A 19,816-nucleotide genomic window follows, 5' to 3' on the forward strand; every position below is an offset into this window, starting at 1 on the left:
CTTGTAATCCGAGTCATCCCAGGAAGATGCGGATTCACGTACCTGACCTCTAATGAGGGAGAAAAGGTACCAATAGCATACAAATCACATTTGTACACAAAGACTGAAATAAAATTCAGTTCAACGGAGAAAATTCTAACTGCGATTCAGACTGCTGTAGCGAAAGAAAGACCCCTAGCACAAGGTAAACGAATCGTGATCGTAACACCAATACCGGCTTTAGAAGCGGTAACTAAAGCAAGCATTCCTAATGCTAAAGCTTTGCATCCGAGATGGATCCAGTGGGTTCATTCTCTTACTGCAACAGACTTAGTTTACGAATTTGATCCTAATTTAAAGACACAAGAATGTTTACAATATGAATATGAATGTCCTCTGCCAATTGAAATCCTGCCTCTCGAAGAATACGGAAGTATTATATATACTGACGGATCAGCACAACCCGCAGTTGGGGGTAAGCAAGCTTACAGTGCTGCGTGCGCGATTGTTAAAGGTCGCTGGCACAAAGGTATATTTAGACCAATGGTCACCAAAACACAATCTCTAGGAGATTGCTCGGCTCAACGAGCTGAATTAGTAGCATTTAAGTTGGCGCTAGAAAATACCGATCGCGAATTCCCCACACTAATAGTGTGCGATTCTTTTTATTGCGTACAATCTTACAATGAATACTTGCAGAATTGGGTGGAAAATGGTTTCAAAGATGCAAAAGGTGGCACAATAAAGCATAAAATGCTTTGGGAACAGGTAGTTCTTTTACAGAAAGAACTACAAAAGACTCACGTGATACATACACTGAGTCATCAACGTGATGGCGTTCACGTTGCAGGGAATTCATTGGCTGATGAAGCCGCGAAGGCAGCTGTGCAAACGGCTTCCGTAGCTGCGATAACTCGGTCACAAACAAAAATAGACAGCGATATTCTACAAGCTGTCAGTGCGTCAGTAAAGAATGATAAGAAAACACTCCCAAAAGGCTTTCCAGAAAAGTACTTATATTCAACAGATACGAATAATGTTCCTTTTGCTCGAATCCTTGGAGTGGGGGATAGGGTAATTCCAAACATGGAACACAGGTTAGGACTAATCAAAGAGGCACACGAAGAAGGGCTTGCCTCTGCACACGCTGGCGTTTCCGCAACAATATCACTATTAAAACAGAGATATTGGTGGCCTCGCTTGAGAATACAAACTAAAAAGTATGTATTAGAATGCGATATATGCCAAAGGATAAAAGTATCAACAGTAAAACGACCAGCGCAGACACCCCTTCTCATCTCGAATAAACCATTTGCATGTGCTTACCTGGACCACTGTGGTCCCCTACAAAGGGACGGCAAGTATAGATATATCATGGTAGCAGTGGATTCCTGTACGAGGTTCATATGGATGTGGCCCCAGCGCTCGGCTGACGCTAGAACGGTTATAAAAGATCTGCGAGTCTTTATCGGCACATACGCAATTACCACGTTCCATTCTGGCCTGGGTCCTGCTTTCAGCTCTCGAGCTTATAAGGAGGCCATGGCCAGCATGGGAATTGGGTTGCGGTATTCTTGTCCGTCGCACCCCGAAGGGAATAGTGTGGTAGAAAGAAAAAATCGGGCCATAAAGCGATCTATAACAGCGAAGGTATGAGGTTCAGGCTCTGGGTGGGTCAAACATTTAATAAGTGTCCAGTCCAGTCTTAATAACTTGCCAAGAAATTCTCTAAAAGGTTTCAGCCCATAAGAACTATTGTTCGGAATTAGAATGAACATTCAGGACCTTGATAGTCAGATGTCAGTGGTACAAGAAAAAACAACAGACTTTGACATCAAAGATCGTTTGGCTGTTTTACAGGAATTGAATGAAACAAGAAAATCCTTAAGCAACATAAAGGTAAAGCAACAGCCATCTACCACTGACGAGGCACCACAAGCAACAGCTCCAGCAAGGCCTGTCTGGATTCCAAAGATTGGGGATCTAGTCAGAGAAAAAAACGCGGTGAAGAAGGAATTTGGGCCTTCTTACAGAAAAGCAGTACCTATCTTGGCAGTTACCGGAACAAGATCAGTTGTACTACCGCCCCTTGCTGGTAAAAAGGAGAACAGAGTCGTGTCTATCGACCTGGTAAAACCACAACCATGTGGCCTATAATCAACAGTAGGCCCAGTGGACTCCCAAGAAACAACAGAATACCCAAACTTGCAACAATCCAAGAGGTTCAAACTGAAAGACTAATCACATTCGATCAGCCTGCAGTGCACAGAGAAGGACTATGCAATAATGCCATGGAACTCGTGCCTCTTGAGACACAGATTGAAACAGTTTGTCAAGAAACACCAGTCTACAATAATGTGGCATCAGAAAATGCTACCGAGAGACAGATTGAAGGAACAATCCCAACAATCGACAGAACTGCCTCTGGTTATTTCATCAACTTTGACAACTTCTCTGAAGATCAAAACGAACCCGAAGTGATGCCAGAAACAAAAAAGACTTTTAAAGAAAAAGCAACGGAACTCTTTAATCAACTGAAGAAAATCTACCTTGTTTCCCCTTGGTTAGAGTTCTGGTTCGGTCTAGGTGTATTTTTCCTCCTGCTTTGGCTCATCATGGTACTTTGTTTGGGAAAATTCATTGAGGGAAAATATAGTACAATGGACACAGCAAGTCAGAACATCAATTTAGTCCTCAAACCACACAGATCATCCCAAGTGAAGAAAAGAGAACTGTCAACAGTAAATGTCACAGCAATTCCAATACCTGGTGGGGTAGTATGGGAGAAAACTGACTATGAGATCTATGGTCCGGTCGAAATCCTGAAGTATCCTCATCAACTGAAGGTTTCCTTAAGTGACTTTATAAAACCTAGTACATTCTCTGATGATTGGGACTTTAACAGTATTAATGACATGATGTCTGATTTAGTAATGTCAGCTAGATTCACAGAACATGATTATTTACAAGGTTCATCTAGTTATGAGCAATTATTCTGCTACACACATTATGGTGATCATTACTTGCATAAATCTGCACAGCCTAGAAATGTTTTTATGTATAATCAATGGGAACATTGTGCTACACCACCTAAAAGCAGTTCTAAAGCATTTTTTGAGAAATTCAAGTACTTCTCAGGGTTTACCACCAGTGATGCAGAAACGTTTTATTACAAACTGTTAGATAAAACAGGAATGAAAACAATGCTGACAAATTCTAAATTGATATATTCAGAAGCATTTTATGACAAAATGATGACATCTGGTTTTGAATATTGGAAAAATAACATTGAAACAAAAACAATTTGGGGTACAAAAGATTGGCAGGTACAAGGCCTTGAAGCACTATTCAGAACCTGCATGATACCAAAACAAATGATGTTTTTAAATGACACAATACACCAAACATCCTGTCTTGGCCTAGCTAAGATCAAAGACCTAAACAAACCGTCTATTCCAAAGCCAATACCTGAAAATACAACTACAGATATTGAGTTAGACGTGTCACAAATTTTAGATTTTAACAGAACACATCCTGATTGGAAAAAGTGGTTAATCTGGCCTACTGACACAAACAACTGTCAAGATAGATTCCTGAACAAAACACAGGGGTTAAAAATGACCAGACAAGACCCTAGATACTCCCAGAGACAACATCCAGGGATAGTAACAACATACAGTGTAGGGAAACTGAATGGCTAGGAACATCCACAGTGGCTGAAATTAAGCAACACTTGTCTTTACTAAAAGATGGTGCTGATTTGCGCGATTTCATTCTTGGACCACGCAAACAGCGTCAAAAGCGTTTCATAGCGACCAGTATCTATGCTGCGTACAACGAGGCTTGGAAAGTCACACAAATTGAAACAGCTGAAAAAATACGAGAAATTGATCGTATTAATTTGGAAAAATCACTTTCTGTAGTGGACAATGGGTTAATGACTCTGTCTTCCAGAATATATTCCTTGGACAATATTGTATCATCTGCCTTTGATGTAATAGACAGAGACTTGCTAATGTTACAACATGGCCAGTCACAATTACGTTCTATTATACAATTAGGCTGGACGCTGCAAAATCTTCGTTCAGGCTATGTGCCTTGGCGTTTGATCAACACAACGTCATTATTTTCCATTTTTAACCTTACTGATAAACAAATCAGTTTGGCACAGAAAGGAGCAGACTATACAATCCTGAGCATCGAAAAACTTGAGAGATTACCATTGACAATGTCAGAGAGTCCTGTCATTGAATGGATAATACACGGAATTATCACTATTCCGATAACAACTTTCCGATTTAAAAAGTGCCTTGAGTACATACCTACTGGCCAGTATGAACGATTGGGTAAAGTATATGTAAAATCAGAATGGAAATTACCATACACACATTCTTGCTATAGTGACAGCGACAAAAATGTATTTCTTAGTGGTGAAAATTGTAAACATTCACTAAGCGGTATACTTTTGTGCCAGGGTATTAATTTACACGGAGCTTGTGATGGAAATTCTAACAACCTTTCATGCCACCAGCTTGTCACACCAGCAACTCAGATAGAGCCCTTCTTTATGCAACTTGCAAACAGGAGTTACATTCTTAGAACGGATCACAGATGTTGTGGCCTTGTTCCAGGGAAAAGTTATCTTGTAAGAGTAACATCCATGGTCAAATGCTGTATGCAGGCATTGTTTCCGAGCGGGCCTGTAGACACAGAGACTCCCATCTGGCCTCGTCTGAATCTCTATTCTATACGAATTGATACTTTAAGCAAAATGAAGTCTGTGCTTTTGCAGACAACAGTGCCCATAACGTCATCAAAAGAGACGTATGATCTCCTAGTTGCAAGGACAGCTACGGAGGTTCATGACCTTTTATCAACAAATTGCCCCGTGCATTTCGTAGAAATGTTGAGCCAACTCCTTAAACATGTCTAGTGCCACAGGCATCCCAGGCATATTTAAGACGATTTTTACGGGACTGCTAACACCATTTCAAGCAATTCTGGGAATCGTTCCTAATTTTGTCCACTCTGTTTTTGGCGGCATACCCTTATTTTTGGGACTTGTAGCAGGGATTTTATTTTTGACCGTCCTGCTTCGTTATGGCAAGCCAAAGCTCAGACATAGCTCCCATGGGAATGGAAGAGACAATCCTAGCAATGTGCTACCGGGACAGGATAACTAACGTCCTTGGATTGGCCAGGCTGAGAGATCTAAACATGACCTGGTTCCTTTCATTCAGACCTATATGGCAGAACTGTATCTTACCGGTACTTCGATGTATGCTATGCGGAGATGAGTGCGTGTTGGACATCTGTCTTTCACTTCCATCAGCAGTACCAATGGATATCGATACTTTGCTCAGTCCGATAACGGCTCACGCATTGTGTTGTCCCCAGCGGCTACCAATCCTGATGACGGCATTCGTTGAGACTCCTGTGCTACGACTAGGTGCTAACAGTGGAGCGAGTGACAAAAGCAGCATCACCCAGGTACGACCTTCTGTGAGCATTGCTGATCCCGACTATGATGACAGCAATCATTCTCACACCTGCCAAGTTACAGCACTATCGAATTTGGTCGAACTGTCACCTGATTTTGTAGACCAATTCTTTGAGAGCCTGTCTGATATGATGTTCTCACCCGAACATAAATAATAACTTTGGAGAAGCTTTACGACACACAGCGTTCCCATGAACTCTGAATTCGGCCTTCAGTTTTGAACAACAAAAACTGCTAAAAGCGTTGGAACTCTATTTCCCCGTTCAAGCATTAATTCTTTTGAATTGAACACTTTTTAATATTGACCCTTTTTTTGGCACGAACAATTCTTTGCTTAAAGTAAAAACTATTCTTAGAGAACAGAAGCTTCAACTTCTATTTCTAAACACATCTAGAGACATAACAACTTACACCAGCCTCTAGCACATTTATTGCAATGCATTTATATGTGATGATTTATCTCGCCCTTCTTCTGTTTCAGAGATATTTCATGTGTAATTCTTTTTGCATAATCGTTCATTGATTTCATATGCAATAATTTTTGAATGATTTCTATGCTTCAAAAAACGTACAGTACCTATATTTTCACGTATTACAATATACGCCTATTTCAAATGCATTTATGTATTTCGGGGTGGGCAATGTTACACATGCATCTTATTGCTCTAGTTTTAGTAATTTGATGGACATGAACCCGTGGAGTGGGTGTTGCGTGCTTATCTAGGATCCTGATCGATACTGTGACCTTATGCCCCTATTCGGCTATAAATCCATTTGTTCCCTATATTGGCATAACCGTTCAAGTACGATATTCAGAAACTCATCTCTGACCTCACACGAACAGAGCCACATTCCAGAATAGCTTTCTCTGCCACTTCCTTTGCAACCAATTAGTGCAATGACAGAGCAGAAGTCACTATCTGAGATTCCTAGATTAACACTCAGAGTTCTTCAACAAGATAAAAACTCAGCAAATCTGGAAATCCCCGCTTGCTGTGTTTTGATTAGTAATAGAACTCTAATGAGCACTGATAGACGATCACTTCCTAGTGACATCTATATTGACGTCTTATGTCCAGCAAACTTACGTCAAACATGGCACCTTTCAGGTATAAATACTACCAACGTGGCCTTAAGCAAGTCCCCTGTTGCCCGTCGCCTGAAACTGCTGTTATGCTGAAGATATCATAGCTGCTATCGCTACTGCTATCGCTGCTAACTAGCGAACGATGGTGTGGTGAACTTAGGAGCTGAACAGCCGTCCCCTGCAAGAGCCCAGCAGATGCAAGCTGCCTGCGGACGCTGTCCCCCCTCCTCCTCCTCGACGCGCTGAAGAGAGACGCTGCCTTTCTCCTGCCGAGAAATCCAGCTCCAGCGTTCCTGGTCTATCCTTGCGGGTGACTGGGATACCAAGTTTCCCTGAAGGAGATACCAGACCTCCATCATTCTATTCAGAGGTATGGTGTTGACTAAACCCTTAGTGAGAATTCTTGAAGCAAACCTTGGCAAAACCAACTTAACTTAAAGCTACTTACTTACTCCCCTCCCACGTATTAGGCTTAGGTCAGGTACACTGGGGTAGGCGTAGTTAGAAGCACCAGTTGAGTATTTTAGCCTAATGTATATATGAATGTTTATATGTTTTATTACTTTTAAACCATTGTATGGCTAAGAAACCATATCAATGCTTTTACAGTATTATCTCGCAATACTTATCTTACTGTACGTACTTTTTATAATAACAAGTCTTGCAATTGTGGCAATTCATTTCTCTTGTATGAGAAGAAAGACTGTTCAATAAATGTAAACCCTTTATTGACAAACGCCCGTCTCTCTATTCTCTACATATTGTGAAAGTAAACTGCACCAACCTGACTGAGTAAAATAACTGTCTATTGTTTCACACGACCCTAGAGATTGACTCTTGATCTAAGGAGCAAAGTTGTCATGTTGCACGGTTGTTGGAAAACTGAATCCCTTCTTGTCTGTGCCAGGGAAGCTGATCTTTTCCTATTTCAGAGAAGAAAGTTTCCAGTGACCTCTGAGCTAGTTGGTAACAAACCCAATTAAGTTTAACATAGTCAGTGGAGGCCTGGAAGATCCGCACTTCTACGTCGATACTACTGTTTATGTTATTCCAATGCGCAGGGCCTATTGGGAAAATAGGAACTACGCTACAGTATTCAGAGCCAAAACATTTAAATGGGTATCTGGCAACAGAAAAGAGGATAGACTATTACAAGCATTTGACAACAAAGAAAATAATTGAAATATATTAGGAATGCCCGCTAGGGGTCAAAGAGCTTATTGTCCATCTCGCTTGTATCTTCTTAATAAAATGTGGCTATGAAATAAGTACAAAGCTCAATCCACTCTGAGGTTGTTGCAACATCCTACAAGATCAAGGGAAAGCCCCCTTTACTTGCTCCTTAGAGTGAATTAATTAAAGGCTGATGAATATAATGGGATGTTGTTCCTTCTCATTTAGTAGGTCTGTGTATTAGAGGAACAAAACGTCATTAGCAGTAACTGAGTCTTCTTATATCATCAGTAAATGTTGGTTTGGCTAACTCAGTACCATGTCCAAACTCCTAAACCTTCAGAGATGTATATGTTGTCTGTAACCACAAACATGACCACTCTCATTCCCTAGTACTTTGTGGAAACATATCTGACCCTTTTGTTTGACACTTTTGCATACCCAAAAGTTCACAAATAAAAGGAACAATTGTACACTTTCAAATGTTTATAGAAAAGATCTGATCCTTCTAAATAAAACATTAACAGAGAATATTAGACTGATGAGACACATCATTGTTATAAGCATTATTAGAATGGTGAAAACACAAACAATTAAACCATGTTAATTGTTCCTAATGTTACTCCTACCTATCACTAATACGCCTACACTAGCAATAGCATGTTGGGAGTACCCTTCTGCCATACCCTTTTGGAATGATCTAACCCCATACCTTGGTGTACATTTACAAGAAACAGGCCTTATGGCATTAACAAATTCACTCTGTCTGAGTGTACAAGCCTGCACACTTCTGCCTGAATAGGCGGGGCCTGCGGAGCTGCATCTCAGTCACACCCCTCAGCAGCTTTCATGATGACTCCGATGTGAAGTGCCTCTCGCATAATTCAAATTAGACTCTGTTTTTAAATTTTGAAACACCGGCCTTATTTCATTCTGTTAGAGACGCAGAATAGCCTCTTTATTTAGTCTGGAGGAAAAGAGTCTTCTCCTACGAGCACATATTAAAGTAAGGACATCGCATTCTAGTATATGTGGTCCTGGTACTAACAGTACAACATACTAACTTTTAACAAAAATCAATGCATGAAACACGTTTTCTTTAGTAAAAATAAAAAAAAAACTGTTCAAACAACCATCTTAAAAAGATACTAAATCAAAAACGAAATATAATCCCTCTAACACCCTCCCTGTGGTCAGAAGAGCCAACTGTATGAAATAAGCATTTGCAATCAATAGGTCTCGCATTTGCGAGAGTTTAAGCTATTGGCATTGTAAATGACGATGCCTTTTATTTATCTGTTTTCATAACTAACACATATATGAAAGCATTGTCCTTCACAATATCATTAGCTCAAACTCTTGTAAATGCGACACCCATTTTATTTCAAAGAAGCAGCTATCATTGTACCGGGCTGCTTGGAAAGTAAAAGTGCGCATGGCGCGCTGAATCTTACAGGAAATCATGTTGGGCCTACAGTAAGAGAAACTCATCTAAGAAAATGGTGCTTATAAGACATACTGTGTAACAGAATTAAAGGGTCAGCCCTCCTAGGAGGTTACAAATGAAGACAAAGCGGTATGAAGGAGTGACAAACTAGCCTATTATGAATCCAAAGCCAGCATTTACAAAGGTTAATGGCACAAGCCAATGAAAATGATGACCATGCACTGCCCAGGTTCAACCTAAAAAGCAATAGCAGCAAGTTTATGTAAAAAACCTTGTGTTTCATATAAACACTTTAACAGCACAAACAGACGCAAAACACATAAAAATGGCAATTAAAAAAACACGTTTACTACAAAAAAACAGAAAAACGAATTTCAAAAATGCCAATTCATGAAGAGAAATGTTATGTTATGTTAGTATGAATTTGTAGAGCGCACGTTCACCCCGGGGTTTCTTGGCGCTGTGTGCCGCTGGGGAACCCGTCCTGGCTTTCCCTGTGAGATGGTCCCTATTGGGCATCCCCAAGGTGAAGCCAGGCATCCCCGGCAGCGAGGGGGCCGTTGTGGAGATTAAGCAAGCTATTGCCCAGAGTTGCAGCGTGGGACCCATTGTTAGAGAGGCACCAAGGCGCGATTTATCGAGCCCGCTGACATTGGTTCCGTACCCTGCCGCGTCGTGATTGAACCCTGGTCCCAGGCCGACCTCTGCTTCTGGGTCTGCCACCTCTAACCGGTGACCCGAAATGTAGGATGGCATCTTCGAGTGTCCACAACATCCATGTCCAGAGTGTTGTTAGGACTGAGGCGGGATCCCACATCCACAAACAGCTCATCGAAAGAAGCCTGAAGAGCAAGATTGAAGTGACGAAGATAATCATAACCAGCCCATTCAGCCGATGCCAAAGGAAACAGTGCCAGGAGTGCAGCATCAGAAGAGTACCCAGATACCAGAAAACCTGAAGTCAAAGGAGCATCTTGCATTGGCGAGGGTGGCTCATAATAATCATCTTACCGCAAAGGAAGCAGTATTTGAAAACACAGCTGATGAACTGCAAAGGACTCGCAAGCAGATTTATATTGGAAGACTGTGACAGTTGATTAGCAAGGCAGAAATATATCTCAAACCTAAAAGCGACTGTGAAACACAGGTTACACCCTCTGAAACCACAGGATATGGAAGGACTGAGAACAGTGTTCCAGTAATATCGACTCTCCGGAATACTGTATCATGCATTGACGACACAGAAGGATGTGTGATAGTTTCAATTCCTTTTGGCGTTGTGGGACATCCGTTTAGGGTCACCCGGAGCAGGGCTGTGGCACCTAGCGATGTCCGTGAGAGCCACATTAAACGGCAATAGAGGCTCTGGGTAGCTTACCTGCGGTTTAAGGACCTCTGTGAGGATGTTAGGCCTCACCTTTGCGACAGGGAGCTCAAGAGCCAAGACCTAGGCTACCATCGTCAGCACCACACTATAAGCAGCAGACAAAACCAGTGTCTGGGGAGGTATCCAGGCCACTGGCATCCCCTAGTTCCTGTGACAAGTCCTGAAATGACGGAGCCCGACGAGTGGTGTCGACTTGCCAAGCTGTGATGACTCCGGCCCGCGACCGGTCCCTCGAACGGCGCGGGGCTGACTGCCGGAGCTTGAGGCGCCAACGGGACCGCTCCCACCTAGCCTTCGATGTCAAGGCCCGACAGTCGGGGCACGACTTGCCGTCATGGTCGGGCCCCAGGCAATGTAGGTCGGTAACCGATATCCGTCGGTTGCAGTTGGCACAGGGCTTGAAACCGGGCATCCCTACCGGCATCGATGGAGTCGTATGACTCGAAACTGATTCAAAAAGGATTAGAGCGGTGTCTAAGTACTCCAACGACGTCATCCCGGCGCCAACGACGTCGGACGCGGAGCCGCAGACGACGCCTACCGACGCGCAGGGGTACTGCTAAGCAAAATTTTCTGGATCCAGACTGACGCCTGGGGATATTCTAAGGTAAGGAATCTAATACTGACCTATTTCTACTACGGGACGGCTCCTGTCCATATTGTTTGAAACTCTCTTAAGGCATATATTCGAGGACTAGCTAAAGGGAAAGATGCTGAAAGTTCTAGAAAAGAGAAGGAAAAAAGCGAAACCTAGAACAGAAGGTGCAAAGGTGCTATGGTACCTTTTTAGTAGCCCCCTCGGCCCCCAACCAATAAAAACTTGACCAGGCCAAACGGGATCTTAGCAAAGCTTATTATGTAGAATGTGAAACTTTTAATAGTAACCATTGGCAAAAGGTATATGAAGAGAGTAATTATACCAGGAGGTTTTTGCATGGCAGGTCTGGGAGCAGGCCGCAGGTAACCAGATTAGTACATTGAGATGTCCTGTAACTGGTACCCGAAGTGAGGATCCAGCTGTTATAGTGGACATAATGTTCCAACACTACAGGAGCATTTATGGTCAACAACAATCTATTTGTAACACATCCCTGGCCAAGTTCCTTCAGGACCAGGAAATTCCGATACTCTGAAAGTTCAATAAAATTAGAATGATGCAGCCTTTCTCTAAAGAAGAACTGGGGGATATTATAAAAAAACTCCCGAATGGTAAAGCCTGTGTACTGGACGGTCTCGCTGCTGAGATTTTAAAAACATTTTCAGGGGCTGTCTTAATATATTGTTTGCTGATCGCTAATTCACTCCTAGGGCGAGGCACGATACCACCTTCATTCCAAAAAAGGAATGTAGTTGGTTTCTAAAATTATATGCAGACGATCTCATGCTCATAAAGGTGATAAGAGGGTCCAAGCAAAAGTCTTTGAGGCTTTTGAGCCGTTTGAAATGCTCGGCAGGTATAAAATTAATAAAAAGAAAACAGAAATAATCAAGTGTGGATGCAAGCCCAATGTTTTACACTGATATTTTGTCCTGTTTATTTTTTGTCACAGATCTCTGACTTGTATGAATTAAATGTTGCCCTGTTTCTGCAGGAGTTACTGCATCCATGGAACTCACTTCCGTTAACTATTATGGGTAGGGTCTCACTGATCAAGATGTCTGTTTTCCCGTTATTTAATTTTTTATTTTCGCAATTCCGTGTGTTTTAACAGCACCTTTCTTTGCCAAATTAGAGTCCATGTTTACATCCTTTATTTGGGGAAAGGAAACCCCCTAAATACTGTATATGCGGAGTTGGAGAATGGTAGGTTAGCTCTCCCTAATCTCAGGAATTATTATTTTGCATACTTTGCACAGAATATGTCTAGGTTTAAGTTGGAATCGCATACAAGACTATTAGTAAATTATTTTATAAATTTAATTTGCAAGGAGCACCAGATACGCTGTCCGTTAACAGTTTTAAAATCTCCTGAATAAGTGCGCTATAAGTGTTTATATCTTTTATAAAAGTCCTGATGTTTATGAAAGAACCAATACAAAGTCCCAGTAATCAATTCCTCAACCCTGTTATCCGAATTCACAGTATTTGGGATTAGAGAATCGTCTGAAATTATAAAAAAATGGGCTAAGGCAGGCTTTCGGAAAATCTCAAATTGTATAAGTATTGATAGGTGGCTAAACATTTCCGAAATGTATGATTTAATCCTGAATGATTTCTTTCTTCTCAGGTCATGTAATATACTTCTCAAGTTCCTTAGTAATTTGGATCTAATACAGATTAATGAAAGTAAAAATCTGGCATATGTACTATTTCAAGAAATCAGTTAGGAAACCCAGGAAGTGGAAAAAACGTTTAGCCCCTATCAATGGTCTGGATCTTGCTGAGAAAGCAATAACAAAATGGAAAAAACACGAAGGTTTGGAGGTTACTGCGAGTATGTGATCCAAATTAAATAAGCTTCAATTTAGTACGTTAAGGGGAGCTAACTGGTGCTGGATGCTATTGTAAGAAGTTGGCCTGATATATGATGCTCACTAGTTCTAGTGATCACCTTGTATCAGTCCAAACAACCCTCATGGTGATTGGTTGTAAGTCAACCTTATAGACCAGCTATCCTAATGGTAGCATGGACAGAGCCGTCTTAGGCTAAACTCTTTTGGGATGTGAAGCCAGCTCTTTTACCACATATAACCCCTTGAATACCAGATGAAAGGACACCATTCAGGTTGTTATGAAAATAAACAATTATATTTATTACTAACAAACACCTCTGAACTCTTTATGAGATCAGAGGGCTAAGCACATAACAATACTCTTCAAAAAAATGTAATAAGTCGCACAAATTACAAAGGTGCCCTAGGGGCACGGCAAACCATATACTAAGTAAATGGTATAAGTAGAACAATAGAAGAAATGAGGATGCCCAGAGGCTGTAGAATCGGTGGGGCTAAACCACCCTAACCTTAGGTAAGGGGCAGGAGGCCCACGGGACGCGTGTGCAGTGTTAGAACACACACGCGGGTTTCAATGCAAAGTCAATGGGCACGAATAATTCGCAAAATAGGTAAGTAAGGACAGTTCCGACTGGTTGAGACTAAAATGACAGGATACCTGGACACTAGGAGAGTCAATCTACCTATGAGCACCAAAATACTCTCATTACCTCACCTACGGGCTGCAGGTGCATGGGTGTGGAAGTGTGTTGGGTTTCCGCGTTGAAGTCAATGGAGCCTTGGAGAAAGATGCTGCAGGAGGAAGATGTCCGGAGTGATCCAAGGGGGGATCGAGGAAGATGGAGACCTGAAAGCAGAGGGGACAATGTTCAAAGTCACTAGCCAGTGACCGGAGTGGAACCAGGAAGGAACCAGATGATGTTGTCGCGATCAGGTGACGAGGTGACGCTTGACTCTGCTGCTACGTGAACCAGGAGGTGTCTTCAACGACCAGGATGGAGGCACGAGCTGTCCCACGCAGGCTCTCGCTGTCGGCGGTGTCTGTTCCAGGATCGGAGTCAACAGACCTTGGCAAAGGAAACCCACGCGGCAAGTGAAGATGGCGTCTGGTGCGGACCAGGAGGTTCCAAGGTACTTCTCTTTTGGAAGGAAGCAAGGGCCAATCTGGAGCAACCAGACCAGCGGTGTAGATTTCAAGGTTAGTCGTCTAGGAGGCCACCTGCCAGCCGGCAAGTGACCAGACAACGCGTCGAGTAGCAACCAAGCAAAAGGGCCCAACGCAGATCTCGTGGATGCTGGAGGGCTGGTCTTCGGTGCTGGGGCTGCTCGGGGCTGGGGCTTCTCAATCCCCAAAGCACTTTCTAGACGGTGCCTCGGTGGTCGTGCTGGAAGCGAAGTGCAGTTCTTCAAAGATGGCCGGCTCCACGTGTCTCGTCGCACCCACGGATCTTAGCTGTGCTACAGATGTGGGTAGAGGTCGGAAAGGTCTGGGAGTCCGGGTCTCGTCGTGCTCTGAGGTCTTGTTCCGGCAGGAAGGACGACAAAGTTAACCGCTAGGACGCTTGATGGTGCCTGCTTGTGCAGGGTGGTCACTCCTTGGCCACAAAGGAAATTTCTTCAGTCTTCTGTGGAGCAGAACGTCGAAGTCCAGAGTTTCTTCTTGTTAAGTTGTTCAGGATAATCTAATTTGGAATGGGACCAGCTCCTTCCTTTATTCTGCTAAAGGGGGCTCTACTAGTGACTAGGTCCTGCCCATAGGTGGGACCAGGAAGGGGGGTGGTTACACCCCCTATCCTTTGTCCGGTTTCGCACCAGAGCTGGGGCTGGAGTGCCCCAGCAACTGGTTTGAACAGGGACACCTTGTGTGCCCCAGGCATGTCTCATTCCTTTCAGCCCTGCCTATCTGGATACACAAAGTCCTGTCTGGGGTGATGCTAGCACCTCCCCAGGCAGGAAATCCTTTGTCCAGGCCTCCGTTGCTGGAAGGACTCCCAGCAGCAGGAGGTCAGACTTGTGTCTGTGGCAGCAGCATCCATTTTGTGATGCTGAGGCTCGGGTTAACTTTAACCGGGGTTACAGTTACATACATGTCTTATACCGCTAGAAGGGTGGAATGCTACCCCCGTCGCCAGAACTGGCAAGGGGGTAGTAATCCAAAGCATATGACACCTTACACGACATGTTTCGATAATGCTATGCCAAAGTTAGCAATAACCGCGAGGATTATAATGCACTTAAGAGTATATGGTATAGCGTTATCATGGAACCGCTATAAGGACTTGGTTCCGAAAGCTGCAGACAGGCTCAGCTCATGCTAGAGCACCATCTCACATAATTACAAGCACTCTGCCTTCAGGATTGATAAGGCCTGCCATAGGAGTGACTTACAGGAGTATATGTGTCCATTTTGGGGTTGGATATAGGTATACTATATCTTCAGCAAAGGGTTATTACACCACCTTGCCCCAGCTGTGTTACTAGCCAGTTGTCTGTTAGATAGCCAGCCAGGGGTGGCATAATACATGCTGCAGCCCCTGGTAGGTCTCGGGTGCACTTATGCCCTGGGTACCTATGGTACACTGTACAAGTACTTACAAGAGTGACCCAATACCAATTGGTAAATGCACCTAAAGTACATGTATGTCAATTTAGAGAGAGAACAGCAAGGCTGCGGGTCTGATTAGCAGGCCCACAGCCAGGGAAAGTCATAAACCAGTGAAGCAAAAAGCCAACATCTGGGGTGACCATAGGATTGCAGACCCTACTCTCTTACAGCTATTCTTTAGCAAATGGCTTCTATTTAGAATCCCACATTTTTATCTAAGGTCTAACTCAGCCAATCCGGTCAGTGTTTTTGCTGCTTGAATCATCCAATAGCCAATTGGCCGCATAATGTATCACAGTGCTCTTCAATTCAGCGGTTCTGGAACGATATTTTTCGTCGTCTGGGGTCTGAATGTTTTATCACAATAGACTTCAACAATTGGCTGAAAGTCCTTGGCTATGACCCTACTCAACATCTTGCTGATAAGTTGATGACATTATTATATATTGCGATGGCGGTTGCCAGGTCACTCCTGCTTCAGTGATGACGATCAGACCTGGTACCAACAAAATGCGAGTGGGTTCGGAAAATGAAGCAGGTTAAAAATACTGAGCACTTGAATGCATTGCGAATTGGGGGGGATTAAGAAGTTTTAAAAAGTTTGAGTGGCCCATTTCTGTTACATTTTAAATACAAGCTTACATTTTAAAGGTACTCCTAATATGCTGAAATTGTACCTGATGTTTCATGTGTTGACATATTTATATATGTTCTTGCACTTTATTGCACTATAGACACCTATTTTACAATTTGTTATAAGTTGTCGAAGTCGTTTAACACATTTATGGCACATATGTTGATACTTTTGCATAGTTTAATGTACCTAATGCACTATAGGCACCTTAGCTTTTTTTAAAACAGACAGGCGACGTCGTATCTGTTCTTTATTTCACCAAAACACCATTAGTACCCTTATTTTCGGCTACACTTTCAAGCTTCACCCAGACTTACATTTTAATTTATTGTGGGCACCTTAGTTATTCTCTTTTCAATAACAAAAGTATACTGTATCTGGTCTCTAATGTTTTTTCTAGTCGAAGGTCATTCTGGATTTTATTCTGACTATGTAACCTTTCTTCGGCTGACTTTTTATGCTGTTTTTGGCTATTATGAAAGGATTTATTACTGGATATTATTATTGTGTTATATGGATGAATTTGTACGTTCGTAAAAGGTTTTTCAATATCCTAGGTGATCTATTAGGGAATATTTTAACTTTCATTCTGACCCTATAGTTGACACCCAAATTAGAGAACCATTTTTACAGGTAAGCGCATTGTCTAATAATAAAATATTATCCACTTACTTGTGTGATGCATTTGCCTTGCGGCTGTGACTATTATTTAATTCTAGTCATATTGAGAACATTGTTTTTAACACTGTAAAATTTATTTACAGGAGTAAAATGAATTTTGCTGCTAACAGTAGAAGTGATTGCATTGCCTTGGTAGAAGCATTTAAGGTAAACATTCCCTTTCCTGCAACACATATTAAGGTTGCATAAAATATATTGCAACATATGTTATGCTAGTTGTTTTTGTAAAGTGCTTGAATGGCTCAAAGCCTTCAGAGCCATGGCCTCAAACACTGTTAATTTAAGGAAATTGGCACTGGTTCTTTTTTAGTTGATTATCCGACCGATAAAGCCGCAGATTCCTTACCTTAGAATATCCCAGGCGTCAGGCTGGATCGGGAAGACTTTTGCTCAAGCAATACACTTGAGCGCCAGTAGGTGGTGTCTGTCGGCTTTGCATGGGGACATCATCCATGCTGAAATGGCGTCTGTCACCTATATTTTCCCCATATTTTATTTCCACTCCAGCTAGCACAGATCCGTGAAGAGAGCTACCCTCCGTCACTTTTTTGTTGTTGTAAATCTGTTTTATTTTCGAAACAAAGGGAAAGCACAGGGCCAGGTATACACAGCGTCATGCCCACAACCCTATGCAGGGCCGGTTGCATTATATAGGTGTTCCTCTACAAGTATGAAAGGGCAGTAGTAGGGCAACTTAAACACAGCATGTCGCCGGCAACCCTTATTGCGCCGCCCGCATGGAATAGTATGCAAAGCAGTGTTGGTTCATTGTGGTGATTCACAAAGCCCATTAAGAACATTAACATCAGAAGTGGGCAAAGGGCCAGAAGAAGAAGAAACGTGAAGGAGTCAGAGAGAGCGAAAGGTAGAGGGGACAGATAGGTAGCCATACAAGAAAGGATTATGTGGGCGGGCGGATAGGAGGCAGAGCCAACGTTGCATGCTAGTGGAAATCCCATTACTTATTAAAAGACGCTGCGTACTGTTAACCTGGGTGTAGGAGCAGCCTATCTGGGTCCGGAGGGAGGACAGCATCTTCAAAAAGTCGCAGCGCTCTAAGTTTGGCAGGTAGAAAGTGTGTATGTTCTAGTTTGCAAAGGTGCTTAATTAGGGGCTGCCAGACAGCGGTGAAGCGAGTGTCTCTGGCTTGTAGGCGCGCTTTAAATAGCTCCATAGTTATGACATGCCATAAGCGCACATACCAAGCAGCAATTGGCGGGGCTTCCGCTTTCTCCCAGTGCAACGCTATAAGTTGCTTGGCTATTCCAAGCATATGCTGTGCCAGAATCCAATCACTACGGGTAAGTGCCTTTAAATTAACTGATTTGATACCCAATAGGATCATGTTTATAGTGGCAGGCAGGGGGAAGCCAAGTACCATTTAATATGACTGAGAACTTCTTTCCAGAACAGGGTCAAGAGTGGGCATGCCCACCAAATGTGTATGAAATCCCCAGCTGCCTCCGAACACCTCCAACACAAAGGAGAGGAGGCAGGGAACATTTTGTGGAGCCGGTAAGGCGTATAATACCATTGAGTTATGATTTTGTATGCTCTCTCCCTTTTGCGAGATACTGCAGTAGACCTTGGGTATGTCGCACCATAAACTATTCCATTGCGAGGGTGTAATTTCCGTGGTAGACATCTGTTGCCACTTATGCTGCTATGGACGGGTAGGTATCACCCGGGGGGGTATTGTAGGAATCTGATATGTGCGAGAGATGAGGCCCTTCGACTCGTCGAAGGAGCGGATCAGCCGTTCAAAAGGGGTGAATGGTCGGGTGGCTGCCTGGTGCATCTCCAAGGAGGTGTCCCAGTGGCGCAATTGCGCATACTGTTGTCCAGCTCCCAATGGGAGGTGAAATTCATCTCTGCACTGCACAAACGTTTATAGTGTTCCCCCCCTCATAGAGATCGCTGACCGCCCTGCATCCCCCTGTACACATTTAGCAAAAGCTTGGGAGGGGTAATCCGGGGTAAGTAGGGAATTCCCCGCAATGGAAATGTGAGGAGAAGGGAAGGTTGTGAGATCCCTGCGCACAGCCACCTTGTCCCAGATGTCCAAGACCGTTTTCGTGGGTACAGCCATATAGGCGCTTCTGCAGCACGCTGTACTGTGGAGCCTCGTCAGGTCCCAGATGGTGCGCCCAGTGACCATCCCGTTAATATGGAGCCAGATCTTTTCACTTTCAGTGGTTGTCCATTCCGAGTCGAAGCAGAGATGAGAGGCCCAATAATAACCTAGAAGATTAATACAGGCTAGCCCTCCCCTATCTCGCAGCAACATGAGGATCTTCTGGGAAAATCGCGGTCTACACCCGCCCCATATGAATGTGGTCAGGTCGCGCTGGAGGCCTTGAATCTGGTGTTGCGGGATCGGAGTGGGGAAGCATTGAAATAAATACAATATTTTAGGGAGGATCGACATTTTGATGGCATTGATTCTGCCCAGCCATGACATAGTCAAGGGCTTCCACCTTCTCAGGTCCTCTAGTACAGCTCTCCTACATTCCCGCCAGTTGATTTGAGTCCAGGTGTCTAAGGAGGGAGTTAGCTTAAGGCCAAGGTACTGAATGTGATCGGTAGCCCACTGGTACGGCGCAAGCCTTTCCAAAGTTGATATCTCCTCCTTAGAGATTGTTAGATTCAGGGCCCAAGATTTGCCGTGGTTAATTTTAAGGCCCGATGCCCGTTCGAAGGATTGTAGCAGAGAGTGTAGTGCCGGAAGAGAGATGTGCGGGTGCGAGAGTGTAAGGATAAGGTCATCTGCGAAAAGCTCCAACTTGTTCTTTCTAGCCCCCCATGGAAATGCCATGTATGTCTGCCCTGTGTCTGATCATCTCCGCCAAGGGTTCTACCACAAGAGCGA

At 43.3% G+C, this 19,816-nt stretch overlaps 1 protein-coding gene across 1 annotated transcript in view; it reads left to right on the forward strand.

Moving 5' to 3' along the window:
• TDRD9 (tudor domain containing 9) overlaps nucleotides 1-19,816 on the forward strand; it is a 2,495,642-nt gene that overhangs the window by 1,043,735 nt on the left and 1,432,091 nt on the right. The window contains exon 18 of the mRNA XM_086937885.1: nucleotides 17,031-17,094. Coding sequence (XP_086794011.1) covers nucleotides 17,031-17,094 — 64 coding nt within the window. The remainder of the gene's footprint in view (nucleotides 1-17,030; nucleotides 17,095-19,816) is intronic.

This window comes from Lissotriton vulgaris, chromosome 9, assembly GCF_964263255.1.
Source record: "Lissotriton vulgaris chromosome 9, aLisVul1.2, whole genome shotgun sequence".
In the NCBI taxonomy this organism is placed as follows: domain Eukaryota; kingdom Metazoa; phylum Chordata; class Amphibia; order Caudata; family Salamandridae; genus Lissotriton; species Lissotriton vulgaris.